We start from the raw sequence: 27,708 nt of genomic DNA, 5'->3' as shown, positions 1-27,708 counted from the left end.
TCCTCGTTTTAGGTCATCGTTCGTGCCGATTCTCAGATCCGTTCTGTTTTTCTCATGCTGGTTATTATCGTTCGCCGGATGCACTTCCCCCTCGACGTACGTTACATTTTTCGCTAGCTTCATTTAACGATAAAGGGTACTAAAACACGACCAATTTGTATAAACGTTTAATCGCTTAATTTCACACGTTTTACGTTAACTTCGAAACAACGATACGTATTCGTTGGAACGTCTGAATCGTATTGCGCGTTGTTTCGTACGGAGGAAAATTCGAGTACCGCCTCAAGCACGAATATCAACCCCTTTTCGCTTTGTATTTCCCGCCCCGTGGTATCGACGTTCGAATCACGATACGTCCTCGTAACCCCAAGATTTCGATGTCAGTTCGCGATACTCGATAGTAGCCGCGTTTACTCGAAAGTATAACGTCAGGGTGGTGGAGCGAGCGGTGGTAAACGGGGCTAGGAAGAAGGGTGAAGGAGAGGAGAGATTCAGATGGGCTCTGTCGTGGCGCGAGAGGGGGCTGATGCATAGAAAACGGGAGAGAGAGGAGATATCTGTACAGGGGCAGGAGTGGAGTGCGTGCGAACGAACGAGGACGGCCGTGCTCGCCTTTCGTCGGCGTTTTCGTATGAGTGCGTGAGTGAGTGCGTGCATGAGTGCGTCCTCACGGGCAGGTACTTTCGATTTCCAACGATTGGCGAGCCTTCGCCGGGTACGACGCTGCACCAGGAAGCGGACATGATAGTTACCATGGAGTGAAATAGTACGTGCACGGTACGTGGAGTTGTGCTGTTCATTCCTCTCGGTGCTGTGCGCGTGTGCAAGTGCGAATGCGTGTGCGTTTCTCACGACAGGTGCCTTTGATTTTTTCCGATTACTCTTCGAGTAAAGTAAAGTCGACTCGGACGTCGAAACGTCGAATCGAATCGAGTGGCGAGGAAAAAGCTGCATCTTCCGTTAATTGTTACGACTCGTCGGTGATACGACGTATTCGTCGAGAATATCGTTACTCTCTAATTTTGGTGACACTAGGAAAGATGATCGTATAGATCATTGCCGGAGAAACGAAACGTGTCTTCTGTCAACCTCGTGCGCGTGAAAACGTGCATACATATGTGTCAAAGACATCGATTTTCCAACGAGCATACGCAGCTGGTGGTGGTTCTGATCGTTGGAAGGATTCGTACGAGCACGATGAACGCCGAGCGTTGTGCCTGAAACGAAAAAGGACATATTTTGACAGCGCGAGAATCGAAAGAGGCCGAGGGGACGTGTGGTGTCGCGTAGACTCGGGCGCGCGTTTGCGAACGCGCCCATCGCGCGTCCAACATGGCTACCACCAGCAACACGACGACAAGCGCCGGCGAAACGAACGGCAGTAACGTGCCACAGTGGAAAAGAGACTTGATTCAGCGTCGTCGGCAACAGAACAAGGTTCTCGCGAACAACGGAGCCAGTGTGAAGCTATGTTCAGCGGTGATCGGCTCGTCGACAACAACGACGACGACAGGCGGGACATCGGAATCGGTGGTCGATCCGACCGGTAGTCAAGAACAGTGTGTAGCCGGCAATGTGCCATCGAGATCGTGGACAACGAGCAGCGGAGAGGACAGTGTGAATATGGTTAATAGCTCGAGTGCTAACAGTGGTAGTGGTGGAAGCGCCATAGCTGGTGCCGTTGTATCATCTTCGCCGTTTTTCTCGAGAGGACCGGCGTGTGGCGCCATCATCAGCAGCGGAACGACCGCCGCCACCGACGTTGCCTCGACAGTCGCGTGCAACATGCGTCTCGAGGTGGATCTGTCGTTCTGCTCCGACTCGGAGGATGTTGCGAACGATACTGTAAGCAAATCGTCGACGGACATGGAACGAAAATCGGAACACGGTGACAGTTCGGAGATCGAGGATTCCAAACAGGACGGTAAAGGGGCCGATTTATCGGCAGCCTGCGACGATCATCGCGCGTGTAGAACGAACAAAGTGGAGAGAGAGCTTCTCGCGGATTTGTCGAAAATGAAAGCCGGTAAAATCGAAACGGAAATGGCGAGGAATCGCGCGTCGACCAGCGACGACGGGGAGAGCGACAGTTCGGAAGAACTGCAGTACGGACCGGGAATCGTGAACAAACTCAAGAGCAAATACCTTAACCTTACTCTGAAAGAGATGAACAAGAGTCGCGTCTCGGTACAACGTTTCAGACGCGCCGCGAGTCTCGAGGATCTGCTAGATTGTGACGACGAACCGGGAGAGAAGAACGCGAGGAAGTACACGAAAAGGGCGACCACCGGTGCCGCTACGAAAACCGACAGGTACAGAAACGCTTGCCGCGGTAACGAGTCGATGAAACGAGCCCGAAGCGTCGAAACTCTGATGAGGTACAACGGGACGGACGAAGTCGGCAGTACCCACGGTGTATCCGGTCGTGTGGTGACCAACGGTTTGAAGCAGGACCCGGTCAACGATCACATTATCCTGATCGATCGTAGCTCGGTGAAAATAGAGAGCCGATTGGGCGAGCTGGACAGGCCTAAACCCGTGAACAAGCCGAAAAGAATCAAACCGTTGCTGGCGGAAACGGAAAGGCCGCCGCCGGATCTAGTCAAGACCACGATGAGGATCTTCGAGGGGTCCGCGAAGAAGCTGAAACCGAAAGGCGAGGTGGCCGCGAAGGTGGCCACGTTCAAAACGATCAACGACACGTTCAAAGCCCAGGCGCAGAAGAAGGTAGGACCGAAACCACCGATTCAACCTAAACCGTTCGTCAATGGGAATTCCAGAGCGCCGCCAGGATCGCCGAAGAAAATCGTGTTGCCGCAGAAGCCCACGGCCGAGCTGATCGAGAGCCAAGACGGCCAGGAGTATCACATCGACGGAGTGATTACCGATCCCATAGTGCAGTCGGTATCGTCGGTGGTCAGCAAGTTCCAGCAAATCGAAAAGTCGCACTCCCCATCCCCGTCGCCCGAGCCATCCTACAAGTTGAAATTCTCGCCCGCGCCCAGTCCCGAGCCACAACTAAGTAAATCGAAATCCACTCTGGAGATCAACGTCAAGTCACCGCCTGTAACGCCCGTTCTTTCCCCCAGAATTTCCTCGCCCAGGTTGCAGAGCCCCTCGTCCCCGATGAAGGACACGCTCAGGCAAAGTTCACCACGCGTTCACAGTCCTCCGTCCCCGATGAAGGATTTCGTCAGGCAGAATTCCAGCCCCGTCCATAAGCCACCGCCGAGTCCCAGCAGGGAGTTGCTTAGACAAATGTCCGTGGCCGAACCCTGTAAGATCACGCCGCGGCCGCAACTCGAGGAGAACGGGAATATCGTCAACGTCGAACAACATCCGAGGCAGCAGCAGCAGCCTTCCGAGAGGATACAGCACAGTCCTACGGATCAAGAGAAGCCCGAGGAGAACAAGCCACCGATCAACAATGCGAATCACAGCGATGACGAACCGACGGAGGAGGTCGATGCCCCAAAGACGATATCGAAGACCGCACTGGAGAATATCGCGAAAACCGGCGTCACGATGCAGTTCAGTTTCAACGACAAACCGATCTCCAACAAGAGTTACTTGCCAGGATTCAAGCAGAATGGTCAAAAGCCAACGGACGAACGTCAGGCGGATGCCCGGATGACCGAAACGAAGTCGTTGTCGCTGGAACCACCTCGGGGCAAGTCGTTTTTGTCCGCGGGTTCCACGAACGTCGTAACGGATCAAGAGACCGTCTCGAGGCTGCACGAGAGGTTAGAACTGGACAAGTGTGACAGGAAAATCGAGGACAATAAAGAGGATACGATGGATACCAAAGCAAACGTCGAAACCAAACCGATCGGTGCTATCTGCAGCCTGGGTCTGATCAAGTCTCCGACCAATACCTCGTATCCGCAAGGGAACGAGCTGAAAACGATACGATGCCAAAAGGTCGAGTCTCCGCCCCAAAAGCAAATCGGGATAATAAGACCGCTGGTGTCTACCAAGGCGCAGCATCCTCAGCAGAATCTGAGCAATCGGGAGTTGGAGAAAAATCTGATCAATCGAGTGAAAAGTATAGAACAACCTACCAAGGTTGTGGTTAGCCTAAAGAGCGCCGATGAGATTCAACCAGCGAAAAAGTCTGGCACGGGTGGCGCCGGACTGTGGGAGACGAAGCCCTGGAACCAACAAAACAACACCATGGTGTTCAATTTCAGTAACCGGAAGGAAGTGCCGGATTATATCGAGAACGACGGACTTATTATCAAAAAGAAACGGGAGAAGCCAAAGGTGAGTCATCGCTACGACTGCTTCTAATCTCGCTCGTTCCCCTATCCGCGCCATTATTCGAAACTGTATGTGTCTCGAAGGATGAATTCGGTCGATCGTTCGTTTTCCATCGCAGTTGCGAACTGAATTATTCAACACTAGGGTCCTCTCGAGCAATATCTTTGTACTTGACCATATCGTTGTATACATATCATCGGTGTATACGAGTATAAGTACAAGTTGTAAGTTGCGTAGTTCTTTTTTTCACAAGTGTATAATTTTCCATCGAATGGAACGATTAATCAACTCGTGGTTCGATAGATAAAGTTAGTAAATTTATCTGTTTTACGATACGTTAGAACCGATAGCTTGTAGCTCGCGTCGTGCAACGTGTCTCAATAGCGATATCAGTTTGATTACGCACCAGGTCCGAAACACTTTCTTAAACTAAAATAAAAGTTTGTCGGTTGCATAAGCTCGTTAAAAGCAACGCTTCGAAAGGAAAATACCTTTCAAACGTATGAAGCTCCTTTGCCCGAACGGTCTGAGATATGCCAATTGGAAACTGAAGAGTTCGTGATCGGATTGTAAATGGCTGGATATCGACACGGTTCAATGGTACCCTGTCACGGGCCACTTTCTTTTCGTACGTGTGCGTATAATTGGAGCATTTCACTTTCTTTAATATGACTTACGTTAACAAAAGCGTTGCTGGCGTTGCGTTCGAGGCGTACGTGCTCTCGCGTCGCGGCACACGTAGAATTTTAAGCGACGTCTGAGCATTCGTGGCACGCGGTCACATTTAACCAGCCCGTACACGACATTTATTTGTTTTCCATTCCACAGCGTCGAGTAGAAGGATGTCGCGCATTCGACTCGTCGTAAACTTGTCTCACAGCTGATGCCATACCGAATCGAAACGGTAACGCGACTCTTCCGACAGATACGCGCTTCTTCTATTCGATCGTAATTCAACTCCTGACATCGAACTCGTCTGTCGCGGAGCTTTGAACTTTGAAGAATGTAGACCGTTAACCTGGCGACGAGGGTTTACCGCCACCGGTGAAATCGAGCGTATTCGATGTTCCATCGAAAAGCTAGAAAATTAAGATCGCGATCGGCAAATCGAAGGTGGCGACGAGGCTGACTTTCTCGTATTAGATAACGCGGAAGCTCGATCGTCCGGTATACGAATCGCTCTACAATTTCTTTCAGCCGTTCTCGGTAATTTTCTAACGATCATCACCTTGCAATTTATCACCGTTCCTGGAGTTATCCACTTCTTGTTGCGTGATCTTCATCTACGAACATCTCGTCCAGAGACGTCCGTCTAATAGTCGTAACGGGATTTTCGCGAATCGACCTCCGGAAAAGAGGGAACAACCGCGCTGTCTGGATACACGGAAGGACCGTTTAACGAACCGGAAACTGGAGCGTGCATCCAGATCGCGAAATCATCGTCGAGCCGTACGAAGCGAAGAACGTAATGGATTTTTGAACGTTTACCGCGATGCATCGAACGACACTCCTCGTGACACTTTCCATTCGATCGAGTCGATAGCTCCGTCGTCCTTGGGTCGACCGAAAGGCCTTCCGGAGTCGCGAAGGTAGCGCGTTCTTTCGCACAGCACGTGCATACGTGTCTTATTCCGTCTAGGCTATTTCCGTAGACTATCTCTAGTCTAGTAAGTAGCTTTCTCACATATTAAAATCTGCATCTGCAGCTATCTATGGAAATTTCTGACGTTAGAACTCGAGAAGCCCCTGCCTGTCCCCGATACAATTAGATTACAGTCTAAGGACAAAACGGCCGATGAATTGATATACCTATGCGATCTTCGTGGCGTGTTCGCGAAGCCTCTGTTACACCTCTGCAAATTTATCTTCGTCGTAGCTGCGAGAGGAGGTGTACAGTTACGCTTGTACTATGTTTACCTTCGGCAGTCAGGGAAAGGTAAAATTTCGCGGCGGTCCGCGTAATTCGATTGATGACATGTCGCGGGTATCGGATTCCTTGTCTCATAACGTTAGCTCGGTTCCACGCTGTCGTATTATACGCGTAGCGTGTGTCAGCGTAGATCAGCGGTTCCGAAGTTGCTACCACTGGTTGCTGCTGCTGTTGCCGCCGCGGATATAACCTTCCCTCGTGGGTAATTAAACAGAAATTAAGTGGCTACGGATCTCGCGATAACGAAATTGCATAGACGTGCACGCTTCTCGGATATCGAGTTACGAAATCGAATGGTCGCCGGTAAACGATGCTAATCGATCGAAAGTTTGTCCAGTATGTTTCGTGCCGAAACAAAAAGAGCGACAAAAGTTCGAACAAAGTGGGAGGAGATTCTGGTTTGGGATCGAATGTAGGCAGATCGGTCGAGATACGCGATAGTACTGCGTGCAACACTCGTCGGTCGCGTTAATTAACCTTCGACGACCTCGTAATAATTGCGCAAGCTCGAGCGGTGCACCTCGGCACAACGCGTGTAACGCGTCACGATGCAGTCGATCATAGCGAGCTTTAATAATTGGCCTAATTAATCGACGAAAATATTCACAATGGTTCGGGATCCGCGCACGTAACGTGGTAAAAGGCTCCCTTCACCGTGTGATGCGCCAACGGAATTAGGCCGTGGAACGATCCTCCGTTCGGAAGACCGTCTTCTCTGTTTATTTTTTTTTTTTTTTTTAATCTACGACGCTGAAAGAACAAGAGGAAACGCGGATAACGAATATCCGTGACCGATCAAGGTACGAAATGCATTCAACTGGGTAACGAACAATTGGACGTTGCATGGAAGCTCGCGCGTTCTCTCCGTCGCCCGTTGCCAACGACTCTGTAAAGAGAAACGACGGGAATGAAGCTAGAACCGGGATAGATGTAATTGAAAAAGGAAAAAAATAGGAAAATGAAATAGAATTGCCGAGTGTAGTCTCGTGGCATTCCTAGAGGTAGCCGACTGAAACGATGAGCGTTTCGTAATGCAGCCGGAAAGAAATTAATTGCAGAACAGAGCGTTACCAACTTCGTATTACGTCGACGGAAAGTATACACGTGGTTGTATTTTACACGCAACCGAGCTGCCCCGCTATTTTAGGAAGAGCATTTTTCGATCTTCGATAAGCTACGATAAGTCTGCCAATAATAACGATAAGATTTGTATTCTCGCGAGTTCTTTCAACGTTACGCGAACAGAGCTTATCCAAAAGTATACGTTCGTAAATATTTCCACTTGGGCGCGATAGAGGATCCGTGTACATTTCGAATAACGCTCTTTCCCGTAACGGTAAAATCTTTCACAATCTTCCGAAAGTTTATCCCCGGTGAAAGCAGAAATTACGTGGCATTTCTGCGTTTTAATCGTGCCGTAGCAGCAACGGAAATCAAGAATTCCGCGTTGTCGTTGTCCGAGTTTCGACTCGGTGGGAGGCTCGCAAGCCTCTCGCCGTTGACTACGCTAATTACCGAGGAATGTGGATGTTAACTGATAAACCAAACTCGTTACGAGACTAGTTATGCTCGTTTTCCTTCGCGCTTATTATTATTACGTTACAATAGCCGGCCGATACATTGCTTTTGTCACCATAAACGTACGATTAGCAGGCATTCGTCTTGTCCGTGCAACAACCCGCAGGGAAGTACAACCGATGATTACGCGCTGTTACATAACCGTTAAATACGTTCCTTTGCTTTCTATGTTATTACTGTTATCACGAATCCACTATGCGTTAAATGCTCTACCGTTACCGATGTAACGCTGCACGCGTAATATTCGGAGAGGAAAATCAGTTTCGACGAAACGCGCGCGACCACGTTTTGCCTATCCTCCGTTATAAAAAAAGAAAGATAAAGATCTTTGAAACGTGTCAGGCCGTCTTCTGTTCCTTTAATTTCTTCTAGAAACAGACCCTCCACGCTCTGCGGTATCCTCCGTTTCAACGCAAGTACTACGATCGGAGTAGCATGTTTCGCGTTCCATTGAATTCCCATCGACTTATCGTCGAATGTCGTACAACGCTTAACAAGTTGTCATCGAAGAAAGATAAACACACGGCTACAGTTATTCTTGTATAAATACAATCCTTGTCCGGATACCTAGACCAATTCAGGATATATCTGGATGAGTCAGGCAGCTATTTATTTTGTCTTATCGACTGATAATTAATAAAAGAGAAGAACGGGCAGTTATTGAATACCATCGATGCGTCAAATGCTGTTTCATCGATCGTATCTTTTTCAAAATTACGCGTTGTTGGAAGGGAAGGCAATACGATTCGATCGAGAAGCTTCGATGATTTTGCGTAGCTCGCGCTCTCGCTGGTACGTATACTCGCGAGATCGCAGGAGAGAAAGGAAACGCGCATCGTATCGTTCGAAGAACCACTGTTGGCTCGTTTCGTCGACAGGTTTACCGTATTGCATGTAAGTACGGTAATCGAGTTTACGCCTGGAGAAGGTATCCTTGACCTTCTTTCTTTCGATAACTATTGCCGATAGACTGTTATTCGCACGTCGTCTTCAAGTTCGGCTTGCCGTTCTATCCTGCTAATCTGCGATCGAATTTTTAATTCGTCCAACCTGATGATACTTTCTACTTTCTCACAGTCTAACCGTTGCTTGTAAACACATAGCGCGTAGCAATGTTATCGCGTTAGACGTTGTCGTCGATGATCGTTGATCGAGAGGATAGTTTAGCCACGAACGGATTCGAATAGCGAGATTCGGTTGTCCGGAGGATTCGATGGAGACGTTTCTTTTCGCTCCTTTCGAGGAGAGGGGAACGAATTCGCAGTACGTCTCGATCGGTCGGCGGTCACGGGAGGTCATAGTTGCTGGAAGAAATTGCCAGGTAGAAGTTGGATAGCCGATCAGCCAGCTAAGAAATGGCAGCGGCATCGTGGCTGGTGACATTCCATAGCACGCTATGGGAATTCTCGTATATGGCCGTCCTAGAGGGACGCGAGACTGTACGTACCGCTTGAGCGAGTGAAGCTGGCTAGGCCCGTTATCGCGTTTCAGACTCGCTCCTTAAGCAGGCCTTCTAAGGAACATTGCGCTCTAACGATCGTGTCGCAACTGAATCAGCCGCTAAGATTTTTGGTATGTAGGCCACGCGACAATAGCTTCTCTTTCCTTCGCGTTATCTGCTCTTCCGCCCGCGGCGAACAATGCATTCTTGCATAATCGATGCTCGGAATCGTGTCATCGTGATCATTGAAAATTCGACCGGCTCTCTATTCAGAGTTTTGTAATTCCTAGTGGGAAGCTCCGATCCACCGATTCATCGTCCGTCGTACGATCGCGATTCGTACTCTGTAATTTTCAACGCGTGACTTTGACCGGTCGGAGAACGTTTCCAGAACTGGTGGAGAACCGGTTGGTCGGTACGCGCGATACGGTCGATGCGCTGTCGATTTATCGTTTCGTTAATTCCGCTGATCGATAATAATTGCTTGAACAAACGTTATTATTGCGTGGCCGAATGTTCGCCGCGTGAATATTAAACCATAAAATGGCTCCATAACTCTGTCGGTGATCTCCGAGCTGACGCGAATTTTTCGCAATTGAAAGCTCGCTCGCCATGCGACACACGACCGGCGTTCTCTCCGATTTATTAGAAGTCCATTTGCGAAATTAATCGCGGCACCCGGAGCTAAAAAGCGATCATGGGAGGATTAACGAGGCAACGCGTTAATGAACTTTTCTCCGTTTACTGGTACGCTTCGAATCAGCCAGCTGTTGCATTCCTTAACCCCATTACGATTTACGTTTTTATCATCGCGGCGACGCAGTAAATAAGCGGCGATGGCTTGCGTGGCCAGTCTTCGGTTATTCCGGACGATCCAAGAGATTTATCGGCCGTTCCCTCGGTGGACAAATTCAAACTCGAGAGGATCGATTTACCGAGATGTAACCGCTACGTGTTCATCTCTCGTGTGCCTTTTCCAGCTCTCTTAATTGGTCCGTTGGGCGAATAAAGCCAAAGATAAAGTAGCCGAATGTCATGACCGATGGAATTTTTTCAATTTACGCCGTGAACGCGCGCCGATCATCCGTTTTGTTCCTTCTAACGAAATTCGGTGTGCCTGACCTCGTTTGGCCTTGACCAGCGATCTCTGGAGAAACTCGAGTGGTAACGCGAGCGGACAGCTGGTCGTGGATCGAATTTGCATTTGCATGCAAGCCTCGAACCTTGTACGGCTCGTTCGACCCTCTCACCCTGCTTCTCCGGTTACGTAATGGATCCAGCTTTTGGCAAAAACGCGTCTCTATCAACGAAGAGGAAGATATATAAGGAAGTTTTAAGAGCCTAATAAATACCAGCACTCTTACGGTAGTCAAAGATAAAAGCTGTACAGCGACCAATTAAAATCGTATCGCCGGGTTGTATATCACCTTCGGTGACTTTAACGACCTTCGACTAGCATTAGAAACGAAAAAGTCTATGGCCGGTATTTCAGACCCGAAATCGACTTAACGTTCTTTTATCCGTCAGCGTGTACGTATAATTCGATCCATCACAGAGTAGAATGTACGGTATCAGCGACGCGAAAATGGCAAACGCGTAAATGGAAATCGCGGAAAGGTTATGGCGAACGGCCTCCATGGATTAATCTGGACGCTGTATGAATCATTGCGTCGGGACTGTGCGAGCTCCAATTTAGAAACCCGACGCGACGCCACGATCCACCGACGAGTCATGTCGCTGTTTCCGTGAAAAAGCCGCGACGAGGCAGCCTTTCGATTCTTCGCAGTGTCGCGAAATCGTGGCTGATTCATAGGATTTCGAGTGAGCAGCGGCGACAACGACTGCACGGAGAACGTTCCGGGCGACAAATAAATTTGTCGAATCCGCGAATAGACGGAGAACAAGACTGGGCGTGGTTTCTCTTGCATAATTTCGCTGTCCTACGTCCCACGGGACGGCGGCCGTTCAAATGGACGGCGAAGCGAAGAAACGCGACGACTGCCGAGGGTAGAACAAAGGGGAGAAAGTTTCTACTTTGAGGAACTGGTATCGAAGATAAAATCGGTTTTCTACGCCGGTCGCGACTTATATTGTTCCGAGTTAGCGCGAGTCGCGACGAATTTCGCGTGACGAGACGAATCCACGAACGACTGAATTTCGTCGAGAATTCACATGCAACGAATGTGACGAAACGTGCATCCGTTGCGCGTGTCATCGTGTAATTTCAACGTGATAACGTATCGCACTCGTATCATCGTGTACTTCCTTTTTAATAGAAATATAAAATCGCAAATTTCTGACGTTACGAGAATTTATACGAAATTGGCTATGTTTCCGTAGCGAACAGAGAAGCGCCAAGCTTTTTCCGACGTACTTAGATAGCAAATCTTTATAGTCCTCGATTTAATAGAATCATCGTTAACGCACACGCCTAATAAAGTCAAATAAAGCGAAATTAACATGACATTAATTATTCTCGTGCAATCGTGTCCGTGTAGAGAGATTACAATTTCATACATATGTATGTAGATAGCTGCATTGTTTGAGCTAGATTGTTAAACTCGTTGCTTAGAGACCACGAGTGTGTGACGTCTGCAAAGCTGGCCGTGGTTCTCGCCAGGAAACGAGCTCGTTAAACGTCGGCTAGTGCTGACGAAAAAAAAGTAGCTACGCGTATTACAGCGATCGTCGTATCTTCTCCGTCTTTTTTCTTTTTTTCTCTCTTTCTTTTAATAACAGTAATCGTCTTTGCTACATCTATATAGGAAGCTCAAACGCAAACCTTCGAAATCGAATATGCTACTGACACTACGAGGTTTATTTTCGAGACACCCCATACATCCGGTTCTCCGCTTTTTTTGACTCTTCTACGTGGTTCGAACACGACAAAGGGTTAACTTATGCGGGCTTGCACCTCCGTGAACGCAGGTGTATTCGAAGAGAGGTTGTTCCTATACGATCGTTAGGACAGTGTCTTGGACTCTCGGAGGGTTCAAGGTCTAAGCAGTACATGTGATATCCCGATACGCTTGGAATAATGGAAAGAAACGTCCTGGGAATTTCACATGAAGTCAGGGACCTCGTCTTTAGGTTCATTGTCGTTCCTTCCTTCCCCTATCTTCCGTATTTTCCCTTAAAAGCTATCTTTTTATCCTTGGAAATCCTTTCGATACAGTCGGTTAAGCCATACTGCACGCTTGGTTTACGATATTTTAGTTCCAATTAATATGCCAACTCGAGCGAACGCGCGTTCGACCATCGGCAACGTCGGATTAAACGTCATCGATATGGTCGGCAAAATCGGTGGATCTCGTAAGTTAGTAACGTTGTCGGTACGCGGAAATAAAGTAAGATCGGTCTAAACGTTTATTCTATTTACGATACTGGATTAGTGTTAATTCGAAGGTGTCCAAGTTAATCCGTCTACTTGGTTCGTTATTGAGCGAGAATGCGCGGTAAACGCAGCCAGAACGATTTTTCTCACGACGTGTTATCGCGTGCAATCGCTTGCGTAATATAGCCGACACAATAAAGAGATACCAACCGCGCCACGGAAGCAACGGAAATATTGAGTTACTTTCTTCTCACGGCAGCATCAATGAACGTTCATTATCGTACGGACGATAACGCCACGGATCGATTAATTTCGCTCGCGCTTTATTACACGTCCAAACGTAAGTTGTCTGGATGGAAGAGATACGCGAGGTTGTAAAACAAGCGAAGCTTGAAAGTGCACGAGTTTAAATAGTCGAAACTGGAATTCGATTCGATTTACGAACGACGTTTGGAAACTCAATTCGATGGCTGCTTCTACTCTAGCCTTTCTTCAAAGATAGATTGTTGATATTTAGGCAAATGCAAATTTTCATCGACACGAATAAAGGCATACAGTTTAAAGATAATTTTAAACAACATTATAACAAATACTTTATTTTACATACCATGTACGTACTGCGGATCGTTACACATCTAAATTTCTCGTAAATGCACGAACGTTCGCGATCTACCGACGAGGCTACGTTTGTCTGACCGCAGCTAGATCGATCGACGTACCTACTTAACGTTTTAATTTATAACCTTGTCGTATCTCTTTCACCAGGAGCGCAGGTTCATGATTTAAATAATCTCAACGCGTGTTTTCGCCATAGCTTTTGAAACCGCAAACCAGATTGGATCGCACAGCGATGACTCTGTGTCTTCCATCCGGTGATCGATAATCCACCGCGATCCGTGATCGATATCTTTTCGTTCCAGTGCATCCGCGGCACGTTATATTCAAATCCAGATAGATATTGCGTTACGCGGCCCCGATTTCTGCTCGTCCGTAATGTGGCTTCGCGTTATGATCCGTGACCGCATTTTTTCTTAGATCTCGCCGTTCAACCCGAATTCTTTCGGTCGCGCGGAGAGAGAGAGAGAGTGGGAAACGGAAAAGAACGAGCGAAAGAAATTGTCGCGAACAGGAAAGAATCACTTTCGAAAGATCCGAGGTCGCAACTGGACCGGAAATCGACAGATCGTTTCGTTTCGCGCGCGATTATTTCTTCTCTGGCGTATGGATCCAGAGATTCGGTGGCAACTCGTACGAGAAATTGCTCATACGTACGTGTCGTCTCGTTGTCGAAGAACGTGATTTCGTTCTACTAGTCGTTCGGAATTAAACGCGTTATCGCGAGAGATACGCGTGAAAACAGTCGCGTGTTTGTATCTTTATGTTTCTGTCTGTAGATACAGAGACAGCCGCGTGCGAAGAAAGTAGTCGAACTCGAAATAGTAGGACAGACGGACGATGGTGCGTGTCAAAGACGAGTTCGTGTCGCCTTTCGTTCGACTCGGTTTCCAAATCGACAGGATGTTCATTCACGAAATAATTGAAAGGCGGCGGATGTCGATGAATAACGCGCGATCGAGACGCGTGTCGTCTCGTGCGAGTGTATTCGACATTGAGGGCTCGAGGGAAGCGTATCGGGGAAGTTACGTCGCTTATAGTCGTCTATGTTAGCCTACAGCACACTCGACATCTCGCCTCGACATCTCGCCTCGACATCTCGATACTCTTTCGATACCTGCACGTCGAGTGCTGTTCGGGACGCTTTAAACAGTCTTTCTTATTCTTCGAGACACCTGGCGCTGTTTGTTCAGCGAGCGAACACGACTCGTTTGCATCGCGCACGCAAATTGCAGCCAAGCGACCACGTGGGCGCGTGAGACGCGCCAACGTGCATATAGACGATCGCGAAATCCACTTTGGCCGTAACAGAGTCTGGACAGCCGGCTTCGAAACGGGCTTTGCGTCGATATACGCGGAAATTTTTTAAGGGAAGTCGATGCTCGTAGCCGAAGGTGATTTTTCGTTGTTCGGCGAAACAACAATCTCGGAACTCGGTCGGCGAGACTCGAAAGTCACCTCGCCGGATTCCACGCATCACGTTCCGATTTCGAGAGCTCACTCCTCTTTTTTGCTGGGTCCGCAGGTCGGTGACGGTGGTATCATAGTGTTGGACACCACGTTGGACGCGTCGGCGACCGACGACGCCGAATGGGAGCTCGCCGGTGGTCCACCATCGCCCTGCGACGTGTCTTTCTTCAACGATAACGTTCTCATCAACGGTCGCAGCAATCTCTCGAGGACACCGCGAAATCACAAGGTAAGCAAAACGCGTGGTTGAGTATTTTCGACTAGTTTTCTGACTCGCAAGAGTCCTCAAATGATCGTCGTATATTCGTCCGCTTGCTAACTAAACGGCGAATGTTTATCCATTTGTGGAAAATTGAAGTGTGTAGAAACGTACGTATAAAGTACGTCAAGTAACTCTTCGTTCAATTTCTTTAATAATATCGCATGAGAATCCGCGATCTAATAACAACAACATTGACTAAAAACACGAAAGAGCAATGACGCAAAAAGCTCAGTACAATCTGTTTGTTAATCTCCGGCGAGCGTGTATCACAAGATCGAGCGTTATCTGATGCGCGATAATTTGGGTTAAGTTCGAAAACTATACGAAAGCCTGTTAAACACGAGGATGTCGCGTTTACCGATACGTCCTATTACTTTTGCACCTTTTTTTTCTCTTCGAAAGATAAATTAACATCTGGTTATCGGACGAAAAGACACGCTATCTAATCTAATCAGCTGCAGCTCTATAGTTGGAATCGCGCGGCGGGAGCTCGTTTAAGTGAAAAAGCAAGCGACGCAATACTGTAACCAAGGCCCTTGGCTCGCCGTGGGAATGCGCTTTCCCTCCTCGGAGAGATTGTAAAATATTCAAGGACAAACCGCGCCGAGCCTTACGGCTCTTCTCTCCCTTCGTTCGGTCCCTTCTTTATTTCCTGTTCCCTCGACCCGAATTTTCAATGCATTTTTCGTCCCTGCCTGAAAACGAACGTACCGAAATTACGTTATGTCTCTCGGACGAAAATCGTAAGACGCGGTATCGTTGTATATTAAACCGGATGAAAATCAAAAATCATTATTCGTGTTGTGTCACTGATAAACTTATTACAGCTTGCGTGCTAGATCCAGCAACCGTTCATCATCCTGATAGCTTATCTTTGTATATACGTATATATGTACATCGATTTGCAAGGTGGTTATGCAGAGTCATGTTTGATTCTATACAATTTAGGATTTACACGCTGAACGTTTCCTTTTATCGCGTCATTCTTTCAATCACAGTCGTATCTGTCAAGCGTCGTGACAAGATATGAAAAAAACTTTTCCACTCGACGATCCTACCTTTTCCAGATACTGAAGGTACTTTGGATTTTCATACTCGCGGAGGTTCAACGAACTACTCGTCAAAGCGAAAACTTACCGATCAACGAGTTTCGGTAGAACAAGTACGCCCGGTACCCGAAGGCTCGTTCTAGCTCGAAAGCGGATTAAACGATACTCTCCTTTCGAACTATAGATAATCGTTCTAAATAATTAATGTGCTATAACATTGTACAGGCGCGTCATTAATTTTCACGGCCCAGCTTCTCCCAGCCAGTTGCCATTAAAGATGAAATTGCTCTTGTACAGTTTCGACGATCGATTCGTCTCTGGTTAATCGACTGCGATTACGACGTCTTATCCCATGGAATTCTACGTTTCGACACCACGTGACTCATCGTGGTATTTGCGAATCTCCCGGGGAAGCTGTCTCCCGGTCTGTTCTCCTCTTACGATGCCCCAAGCATATGCCGTTGCAGGCCGAAACGGCAGACCCGCGTCACCGTGTCGACCGTTTAAAATAAATCCAAAGTAAATGTAAAAGCAAAGAAACCGAATAGCACAGAAATCGTGGGTTGCTTTCATCCTGTTGTCGGTGTCGATAATTATTACCACATTAAAAGATGGAAACGCGTCGATGAACGACTTTCTCACGGGCTCTCGAGTACGCGCGGATTCCCGCGACGATCCGTAGATAGCCTACCTGTTACTACCACCGTCGATTTGCAAAGTAAAAGTAGTCGATGCACGAACCGGCAATGATTTTCGAGCAGCGACTCGTCCAAGGAGTTAATCTACCGTGCTTCGTGGGAATGCGGCGAAACACGCGCAAATTCCGTTTCATGGTCGTCGCGAAACCGAGCAACACGATGTCTTTCACGAGCACAAGCACGCGTTGCTTTCGGATTTGGCGGAAATCTTTGTTTGTTTTACGCAACAGGCGACGGTGTGTCTAAAAGTCAAAGGCGAGCAACGATTCGCGTTTTTCTTTTGTTCGATCGGTTTACGAGCGAAACGACGGAGAAGCGATGATCGTGATTTTCTGGAAATTGCATCTTACGCAACGTGTTTTCTATCGATCTGAGTCAATAACGATGCATCGATGCTTGAGTCACCGTCGAGTAAATCGATTTCACGAAGCTCCGCCTAAGTTTCAATTTTGGTATCCAATTAACGTTGCACAGGCAGTAACCTTTAATAACGGATTACGTAACGAGCGTTATGAAAAATCAAAACCGGTAAAAGGGGCAATTTGCATATTGGAAAGTTGGAATGTGGCGGATGGGGGTAGGCGGATTTTGGAGAAACCGGTGCGGAATATTTCATTGTAAAAGCGATCGAAACGAAACGGCGTCGAGCGCCGCTTCGTCACGCTTATTGTCCAGCGATCGATCTTTCGGGTCGCGTCTCGAGAAAACCGATATCTCCTGAATCGATTGTTCGCCGATGCATCGTATTTTCTTTCTCGGATTTATTCCGCCGTCCGTCGAGCGTATCGGATCGATAGAAACTGCGAACAAGCTATTATACGACGTGGAATTCCATTGTGGCCTGAGTTATCGGCGAATAATTCTTCTCGAGTAGAAAATGCGGGCGTTGTTCGTCGCTCGACGAGGCGTCGCCCGAGCTACCAGCTAATTCCCATTTCGAACCACGCTACCAAGCCTGTAAAGAGTGTTTAGGCTCGTACGAAATTGAATTCGATAGGATAACGGGATGATTAAGGACAAAGTTGCGCGAACTGCTGACGAGTCGGACGGTACGTCGGGAGTCGCAGGTTTCACAGTTAGCTCGGCTTAAATACCATTACCTTAAAACGGCGCTGACCGAAAGCAAAGCCGCGTACCTACCCATAAAAGTAAGTATCGCGTAAAGTTTATCTTCGCGACGCGAAAGCGTTTCCGCGCGCTCGAAACGTGTTAGCTTAGAAATCGCGACTAGTCACGGAGAACGCGTACCGCGATTGCTTCTACGCTATATTTTAATTTTATTGGACGTACAGGAATTCTAACGGTGAAAAATTACACGGCTGAAAACAGCGGCGCGAGATGACGCGTTGCGCAACCCTGTTTGCATGCCGCGTTAGAAAAATTCTTCGAATTACTAGCTCCGATGGCCAGCTCGTTGCTTCGCTACGTAACCAGCAGCATTTTTGCGCAAATTCTCGAGCGCTGTTACGCTCGTCGTTTCGTTACTGCAACCTGATCCAAATAGCGAAACGCGTTGATGGTATTTTCCAAACGCGTTTCAAAAGACACGCGTATAATTCCCGGAACGAAGGTTTTCATCGGAACGAGCGAGACGAACACGGCACGTACTGCATCAAAGTGCAGGAGAAAATTGGTTGATTTTCCGACTCGATGCACTGAAAAAGCACGCGAAAGGAGGAACTTTCGAGCGCGAAATTGTCGTCCTCGTCTGACAAACACCGGCGGTCGTCGCAGCACGCTGCTGCAGATAATTTGTTCTTTACGATCCACTTTGCCTCCGGCCGCGTATCGTACAGTTTCACCTCGCAAACAATCGGTTTTATTACCGATACCAGCCACGTACGAAGTCGTTCGACGATAAAGCACACGCGGCATGTGCTGGCGTGCGTGCACGTCGCTCGATAGGGAAATAGGTGAAACAAAGAGGAGGCTCGTGCGAAATTCACTGACCCTGTTCCCGGTCGAATATTTCAGCACCGTTGGAAATTTCTCCCCTGAAATCGAAGACGCGCGAACAATAACGCAACCGTAGCAACCGCGGGAATACGATTCTCTTGTTTCCCGCAACATACAGCGATACACAAATATCTGCGATCTCGTAAAAATTCAACATACGCCATTGACGAGGATTATCAAATCGAGTGTTGGCTAACATTAGCGACATTCAACCTGCTTACATTTGCTAGGAAGAGTATAACCAGGTCGTGAACAAAAGAGCGCTATGAATCTCAAGCTGCGAATCATTTTCGAATTGATATGTTCGCTGTACGAAAAACAGCCAGTTGCCTGTTTCTAGAATCCGGTTTTTTCGCATTATACGTTATAACAATTTTAAATCGTTTCGAGTATCGAAACGCGTAAACTTCGCCGCCTCACCGATTTTATAGCTTCGTTGTATCTCTTGCACTAACAGCGTATTTGTCGGAAGGGCAGGAGCGATCTGCAAGACGAATCTAACGTATCCATACGTTGATAGAAGGCAAGGATCGAGCGACAAATTCGAGTATCGGCATAACGTTCGAGAGGAACGTTCAAACTATTTTCAAAGAAATATGTCGGCGAATCTTAAGACACGTTCCAATGCCTACCATCGAATTGATGAACGAGTTATACACCAATTAATTAACCGTTTAATACACCGAGACGTTGATCAAAGGAATATCATCGCTTGATTCTTAATGGAGTGGTAAGTGGTTCCGCGAGAATCCGCGATCAACATCGCCGTTGCTCATGCTTCTTTTATTTAATAGCGATCCGTGAAAGGTAATGACCGGCGCTCCGGTGTAAAGCCATTACGCGTGCGGCATCTGATAATGCGAATAATCGCGAGCGCGATTGATGGCACACTCGCACACGCTTCAAGGCTGCGGTCTTTGTGCCGCGCGACAAGCGACATCCACCACTCAACCGGTGGACGTCGATTCCTCGCAGCTATCTATCTTCCGTGTGAAATCCTGCTTACGACTACGATTAATGGCGTGCTAAATAAAAGAAGGAATTTTCAAACACTTAGTTATGTCTCCACGGTTATCTAAATTACAGCTAAACGCAATATTTTAAAATTTCGCACTGATAACGCCGCTTATCAACGCGATTACCGAATCGTCGCGATACAAACAACGTGTGCATGAAATGAAAATTGGTGGAAGCCGTAAACGTCTACGACGGACAAACAAGCGGGTTAAAGATTGCTTCGGCGAACAATTAACAAATTCTCAGAAGCTGTTCCGCGATAACGGATCGTTACGACGATGGCAGAATCTTGTTGCATAATCGACTCGAATAAAACGCAAATGGCATCGGTTCCAAATAATCGCAGCGTTCGCGAACGACGTGACGTCGTAACCGAACACCTTTATTCGCTGAATCGGCTAGCTTGCAATTCTCCTCGCGGACTCGTCGCCAATTTGTTAACGATTCGTCAGCGATTTTGCAACGTTCGTCGTCCTTGATTGAAAAGGTAGGTCAACGATTTGAAAACTTTGTTTACGCGATACCTTCGTTTATATCGAACAGATCGTTACGCCATTGTTTTATCGTCGAATTTCATAAGTTTGAGTTCGATCGCTGTTGTCACATCCAACGACGGATGGTCTAGCTCTGAAGATAATATTTCAAAAAGCGAAGAATATCTTTGCAAAGCAACGTCTGCCTATTGTATGTATATTTCGGTTATTTAACGCTAGCGTCATCGTGGTCGTCGACCCTATGGTGCCGTCACCTCCCGCAACGATTGCGAAATCATACCGTTCTAGAGAAAATTGCACGACCGGTAATTCTCCTCGACTTTGATTGTAATACAGTTGCGAGCGTTTCAACGCCGCAGCCGCTGGAAAATATACGAAAATCAATTGTAATTCGTGGGCTGGTCGAAGCGCGGCGGGATTTTTTTCTACTTCGCTTGCTACCGCGCAGGAACGTTGTTCCGGATCGGTAGCAGGGAGAAAAAAGGTGAATTTGAATTTCTAATTTTACCACGTTGCGGAAAACCCGACGGGTAATTGCGTTTACGGACCGTTAGTATCTTGTCGAAAAGAGCTGCGTACAGGGCATTCCATCTTCCGCGTTCAACTTGGCTAACCTCGTGAGAAAAAAGATTATTTCGAGTATCGAAGTTTTTATCGTTGTAAGGCGCGTTTCTCCCAGCTGTTTGTCTCTACGAGCTTTTCAGATACGTTTTCTTCGTTCTCTCATCGTAATATAACCTCGCACGGTTAACATCGATGCGAGTATGGTGTTTCTCGTTCAAGGTCGCTCGAAGATGATCGCAATCCAAGGCTGTTTTAATTTATCCGAAAACGATCCAAGACGATTTACAAAAATGAAAATTGTATCGTCGCAGTACGAACAATAGCGCTCGGCAAAGATTTCTTCGATGTTGTAAGAAACAACGAAAATGTTTGTAACATTGGCTAGTGGATCGAGACTCGCTGTACGCTAACAAATTCAGCCGGTGTTGCCTCGTAAATACGCCATCGCTTTGTAAGTTCTTTTCGAGGAATGCACCCCGCGTGTATCGTCATTGAATAGGTCGCTCGGCGCGTATGCAAATGAAGAAATAATGTAAACACTCGTAGACGCGGGCAATTTGCTTCTAACGTGCTCGTGGGATCGTGTATGCGAGCGTGTATGTGACCGTTTATACGGTAACGGTATTCGAAGCGATTCATCCGATCGACGCCGAATACCGGTATAAATAATCTTTGAAAAATTCACGTGAATCGCTCGTCGCGGATAACGTTAATCGCGACGAATAGAACAGCTCGATTCGATGCAACCACTTTCTCGTTCTTTGGATCTCGTTATCGATGCGTATCGACTATTGCAAAATTTAACTTAATTTATAATTTCAGGACTGACGAGTAACATTCGCAAAAAGTAAAGTTACATTTAGAATATCCATGAAAGTTCACATTATCGTACCATTGGATTCATCGAAAGAAAAATTCGTTTCGAACCGGTTAAGATCATATTTAAAGGATCTGGACGAAAAGTCGCATTCTTCTTGGTTCAGCGCGGTTTGACGCTACAGAGTCGAACGTTCGAACAGCGATCGCTTAAACGGAGAATCAAAGAACAATTCGCTGCTTGTCTGCTTTTCGAATGCGCGATAGCTCATGGGCCGTTTAATCTTGTCAGCGCGAGAAAGATCACAGGTTTTGCCAGACATAACGGATACGTGCGCGTCTAGTTTTTACCGCGCGGAGCATGCTTTATGCGTCCATTTGACGCGGTCGTGCGGTGAGATACGCGGGTGTTCACGGGAACGGGGCGTCACGACGATAAATTCCTCGATGCTTTTATGTTGCCTGCCGTGCACGACCTGGCCAAAGCGACGCGGAGAAAAGGCTTCGACTTTGCAAGTCTGCGTCTCCCCTTTGAGTTTCACTGCTCGACCTATCGTAGGGTTCGCGCCGCGTTAAACTTTATCTCTCCCTCGCGTTTGCAAATTATCCCCGAACGATCGCCTATCCCCCAGGTTAAGCGCTGCGTCCGTGGAACTTGCGCGAATAATTTATCGCGCGCCATTACGACTTCGTCGACTCATTTTCTCGAATTAGTTCTGCATGGTTCTCCGTTGCAGCGTCCGACATTGTTTCGACTGCGAATAATCTCGAAATAAAATTTAGAGCGATCTACGTTGCTGTCCGCGAAGCAACGCGACGGCATTTCAAAGGCATTACGAAGCGGCGCGGCGCATGTGGGACGTAAAATGTAACGCGTAATACGTAAAAGTCCGTCTGGCTTCCTCTTTCTATTGTCCGTCGCGATAAACGGTTTCCTTTCTCGAGGACGATAAGAGGCGCATTGTTTCTCCGGCTGTGGTCGAAAGTAACGATGGCTTGTCCGCGACATTGTAGACGCACTTTTTCTACGACCGATTCCTTCCTTCGCAGAGTTGTTGTCATCGAAATCGAAAAATTGTTCGAGGTTCCCGAGCTTGTCGGAGAGGAACGAGATCTCTAAACGAGACTTTAGGTCTTCTTCTCTTTATCGATCGTAAAGATGCAAAGCAGAAACCAAACGACTCGTTATCGAAATTCCCATTTATCCGTTTCTTAACGAGACCGCAGAAAAACGCGAATCTATCTCTCGAAATCACGCGACATTGTACCGATATTATCGCAGTAGCAGATGTTTCTACGCGTTTAGAAACTTTGCGCACCTCGGACTCGTCCGTGAATATTTCCTCGTATACGTTCGCCAACGGTTATACGTGCAAAGTTTAAACGGATATTCACTGGCAGCGTGCTCTCGAGGATGATTTTATGGTCGAGAAAGCACACGCGCGACACAACAAAAGGTTTACGCTCTTTCGAGGGTAGTTTGGTTCGCCGTTTTCTTCCTAAAAATCAATATACCGGCGACCAATGAGCGCGAGCCTCCGATGGTTCCCATGTATCTCGGTTCGAGGAACGATTTGACGCTCGTTGCACGCGAAACACGCTCGTCCCTGCCAGCCAAACGTCCAGGATGTAACTTTCCATCTTGATATTTGCCTTTTGCCAATGGCGCGCGTGTTCTGTTTATCGACTTAGTGTCGCGATTTTCGCGCCAAGAAGGGAACCTTTTCCTCGCGTTCGCTCCGACAGTCGTTTCTGCTTAGACGTACGTGCACGGATTCTAAACGTTCCATTCGTTCGTTCAAAGTCGTTTCAAGCTGTTTCGCCGAAAGAAACTTTATTACGGAAAAAATTACGCTCGAGAACAAACGCTTAAACTCAAACGATATTTTCTTTCGAGCGAGTCGATAGATGCTCGAACGAGAGACTCTGCTAACCAGTCGATAGGCTGTTATACCGGCTGGAAACAGGTGATTATACGATGCAAGTTCTTCTGATCGCTGTCGATGACCCGAGACGGATGGCAGTTTGTAATTAACTGGCACCATTAATTAACTGGGACGTTCCGGACGTCGTTGACCTTGATCGGCCAGAGTGCTCTTTTCAAACGGTTCGTCGACGAGTCGATTAAAAATTTGCTCGCGAAGCTCGCGCGTGCGATCCTATCGAACGTTCTTTCATTGGGAAACGATATACGCTGAAAGGATAACGCGTCTACGCTTTGTTTGGTGCGTGCCGGCAACTTGTTCGAAGGCATTCGCCATTGTCGTCGCTCTTCTCAACGATCTCCTTTGTTTGTTTGCTAAACGACGAACGAGCGTTCTCTGCTGTTGTGTCCGAAACAGTCTCGCGGCTTTGAAAACTCTGCACACGTAGTTAACCAGCGAGTAGTCATCCTCTGCTCGAAATAATCGCAGATACTGTTACCAGCTCGGCAAGTCCAAAGACCAAGGATTTATTTGCTCCCGCGATCTAGTAGCGCTATCATCGCGGACACAAGCGAGACTATGGAATAAACTTTGTCGATGCCCGTCGCACGAACGTTCAAAAGAGAAGCTTTCCTCCGCCTTTTCTTAGTAAACAAGGCTATGATAGTCTGGCACGTCGAAGGTCCTCGTGGACCGAAATATCGGATGCACGATGAACGGCGAGCTCCAACGACTCTCTAGAAAAAGAATTGCTTTCTCTTTTGATGATCGCGTTCGTGGACAAGAAACGAACGAGGAGGCGATGTCCTCGCTCGCAGTCGAAAAAGCATCGAGTGTGACGGGTTACTGTTATTCCAGGCTGTATGCCGTTGTTTGTTCTTCCCGTGTCTTATTTGTAACCGGCAAAAGACACGGACCTTTCCGCGTCGTATAACCGTCTGATTCACAATAATCGCGTGATATCGATATCTTTCGATCGTTGCAAAAGGCCTTTGTCTCGTCAAATGGTCGAATTCAGTGTATTTCCGTTAGACGCGAAACTTCTCTATCGAACAGCTTGCTAATTCGATGTGCTATCGAACTGACCGATATATTACGTTTTGTTTCAGCATCGAATACAGTTTGATGATACGGCTACCCGTACCTTCGAATATCCGAGCGAAGCGTCGATGCTAGAGGGTGAGAGCAGCGTGGATGGCGAAACTTCCGGTTCCGTCGAGCAATCAACTCTGATCAGCGGTAAAACGTCCTCGACCAATTCCACGACCAACATGCCGACCCTACTCGGTAATTTTTATCGTTGTTTCTCGTTACCACGAACCAGCGTCGCGGTCAGACTACTTTTTTTTTTCTTCCTTACTTTTACTTAGGAAAGAATCTAGCTTTTATCGAGTACATCGTTCCTTCACTAACAACGTATCTCGTTCTTTTCGGTTTTTTCCAGAAGCGACGTTCATACACCACGTTATGTCTCCCGTGAACCGCTGCAGACAATTGCAATTCCTTTTGAATGTCGACCCCGTAAAAGAATCTCTAGTATAAATTAGTTCCATAGTTTCTAGACACGCTTCACTTTCCCTACACCGACTTTAACCGACAGTTTTTCCTTATCTTTGTTGAAAAAACTTTCCGTGTCTTTCTTGTCGCTGTATCACTTTCGAAACATTTCGTTAGTCCCTCGCTCTGTATATGTCGTACACGTTTCTCTTGTCCAACTCGCCTAGACCGCGTAGCGTGCTGAAAGCTAGTGCTTGTTCCCCGCAGGTGGTGGTGGTGGCCTTGCCAGTTACACTCCTAGCAAAGTGGACTTGACGTCCGAAGGGTTCGAGCTGGGCGTGACCAGAGCCGTATCATCGAGTTTGCTGGCAACATCGACATCGTCGTCGACGCCGACAACCACCACGTCGAGCCAAGCGGACAACGAAACCGAAGTGGATTACCTGAAACCGGCTCAAGACGGGGGCGCGTGGGGCTCCGAAACGACCGGTGATCTCCTCTACTGACGCGACCGAAAAACTCGAAGATCAGAGCAAGACGCGTGAAGCGGGAAACTCGTTAAAAAGCTCGAAGGAGAGTTCTCTCTCTCCTTGGAAGAGAGAGCAGGGGATCCCAAAATTCCGACTACTCACAAGACTAATGGCAAAGTATTTTTCTTTCCTTTTTTCGTAGGCAGAGTCGCGGAAACAGTCTTTTTAGAAGAAGGCAGTAACCAGTCGCTATGAACAAAGAAGAGAAGCATGTCGAAAGTTTCTTCGAACGTTTCAACGTGACGATTGCTCACCCTATCAGTATAAGCAGAACTGTAACTTTTCGAAAAAAATTCATCACCCGACGCGTTCGCGGTCGGAGCGAGCGTTACGTGTGTTACGTAGATAGTTCGCTGTCGTAAGAATTGCGCGCAATACTTTTTCCCGACATAGGGTACGAATCAAAAGCGAGAAAGGGCAGTAAATATTCGTTCGCGAACGCGTCGAAGCAGAAGCAATCCTTTTCTTAGGTAATTAAGCGAAAAGACGGTATCATTCCAAGTATATGCATTTCTTTGTATTATTACGATAACGAAGTGAACAGACATTTCCTAAGTGACGCGTAACTATAACTGCCAAGATATGTCAGTGCATTTCTTTTTTCGATAGCACCTTAAACGGAGAGCCCAGTGATCGGTGAGAAAATGAAAGAGAGAAAAAAAAAAAAACGAGCATATCACCTTTTTGGTACATTTTTATAACAAACGAAGAGAAGTCGACGATGGAACTGAACATTTTGTAACCTTTTTGAGATTACTTTAATGCTGAACCCTTCAACGTTCAAGCTGCCAGTCAAAGGCCAGAGTTTTATGCAGGATTTTTAGAAGAAAAAAGAAAACAAAAACAATTAAATGCAATAAGAAAGAATCGTTGCAGAAAAAAAGAAAACATTGGAACACTCGAGTTTAGACTTTTGTAAAAGTTTTAGCCAAAGTAGAATATAAGTCTACTTGATATACTTAATAATATGTATATGTACAATAAGTGAAAGTTTTGGTCCAGGAATAACATTGCGATTGTAAATTCCGAGAAATTCGTTATTTATACTAAATGTATGGTATATCATACAGATATCCTTTACGAATGCTCAAGATAAGACGATAGATGTGTACACGATATTTGTTTTGTTGAGTTTGTTTCACTTTTCGTTTCTTACATTTAGACGTGGACCAAGCAAAAAGAAAAAAAAAAAAAGAAGAAAAGAAAGAAATTAATAATCAATAAGAAATATACGGGGAAAAATATCGATTTGTTAATGAGTACGAGCGTTAATTTTAAGCGAATCAAATTTTGTACATATTAAATTATTATCGATCTCAAAGTTTCGCAAAGTTTACACACGGAACAATTAAATTGCTTTGAGATCGACTTATTACGTGTGCTTTTCTGTTTTTCTTTTTCGTTGTCCGTATTATGTTTGAAGTGGTTACACGAACGTGGAGAAATTAAAAATGTTATGTTTAATCGCGTAAATGTTCGAAGTATGATTGCGGCAGTATGGTTAACTTTCTACTAAGATTTAATCGCGTGATCGCGGACTGATTCAAGGGTAAACGTGCGATACGATGATAATAATTACCGATAACGATGCATTTATTACACCGAAACAACAACTGTGTTCCAGTTTTCGTCACTGTATTTAGTAGACGCTAGTATTCTCATACTATTTTCATTTGATTTCACGTTATCGTTTGATCGATGCTTGATGGGTCTGTGTCACAGCGTTGCATTTTACACTGTGATATTTTTCTTACTTTCTCTAATAACGACATATAATAATTGCTTCCGAATATTTTAAGGGAACCAGAACCGTGTCGACCGCTCAGTTTGTATTTTCACAGTATGTACTACGTACCGGAGTGAACGAGATTACGATGGACGAAACATTCCAAATTCTAATAGCACGCGTCTTTGCGTTTAACCCAATCGGTCGATTGATTGCGAATCGATGTCGGTAATCTCGCTGCTCCGGTCGAGGGAACTCCGTATTATTTCTGTAAATTATTGCTGTACAGTATGGAGAGGCATCGTCGTTCAAGTAAAGGATTAAAAGAAGGAAATAGTATTATCCTAAGATTATTGTTCTTATTGTTCTTCTTATGATTATGATTACTCTCATTATTCTTATTATTGTTATCATTATCCGAAGCTTGAATCCACAATTACCTTATTGAGTATACTTACCAGTTAGAAGTATTGTGTGATGTATCGTCTGTGTGTTATTAAGGTATTCAAGTAATAAAATGAAACAAGTATGCCCGAATTATTATAT

General features: G+C 46.6%; 1 protein-coding gene across 2 annotated transcripts; it reads left to right on the top strand.

Annotated features, from left to right (window-relative positions):
- Window positions 1-511: 511 nt before the first annotated feature.
- On the top strand, window positions 512-27,699 carry LOC122566333. Of its 2 annotated transcripts, XM_043723436.1 has the most exons (5): window positions 512-4,263; window positions 14,684-14,857; window positions 24,519-24,696; window positions 24,854-24,945; window positions 25,174-25,354. In XM_043723436.1, the coding sequence occupies exons 1-5, from the start codon at window positions 1,333-1,335 to the stop codon at window positions 25,219-25,221; spliced, it is 3,423 nt and encodes a 1,140-aa protein (XP_043579371.1). In that variant the 5' UTR covers window positions 512-1,332; the 3' UTR covers window positions 25,222-25,354. The 2 variants fall into 2 exon arrangements, with proteins under 2 accessions (XP_043579371.1, XP_043579370.1); XM_043723435.1 differs by lacking the exon at window positions 24,854-24,945 and having other exon boundaries at window positions 518-4,263; window positions 25,174-27,699.
- The last annotated feature ends 9 nt before the right edge of the window (window positions 27,700-27,708 follow it).

The sequence above is a fragment of the Bombus pyrosoma genome, linkage group LG3 (assembly GCF_014825855.1).
Source record: "Bombus pyrosoma isolate SC7728 linkage group LG3, ASM1482585v1, whole genome shotgun sequence".
NCBI classification, from domain to species: Eukaryota; Metazoa; Arthropoda; class Insecta; order Hymenoptera; family Apidae; genus Bombus; species Bombus pyrosoma.
This window is presented reverse-complemented; position numbering and strand designations above follow the sequence as displayed.

Coding starts and splice junctions, on each gene's coding strand:
- LOC122566333 (XM_043723435.1), top strand. CDS start 1,333: ATGGCTACCACCAGCAACACGACGACAAGCGCCGGCGAAACGAACGGC. Junction 4,264..14,683: donor AGAAACGGGAGAAGCCAAAG/GTGAGTCATCGC, acceptor CTGGGTCCGCAG/GTCGGTGACGGTGGTATCAT. Junction 24,697..25,173: donor CAACATGCCGACCCTACTCG/GTAATTTTTATC, acceptor TGTTCCCCGCAG/GTGGTGGTGGTGGCCTTGCC.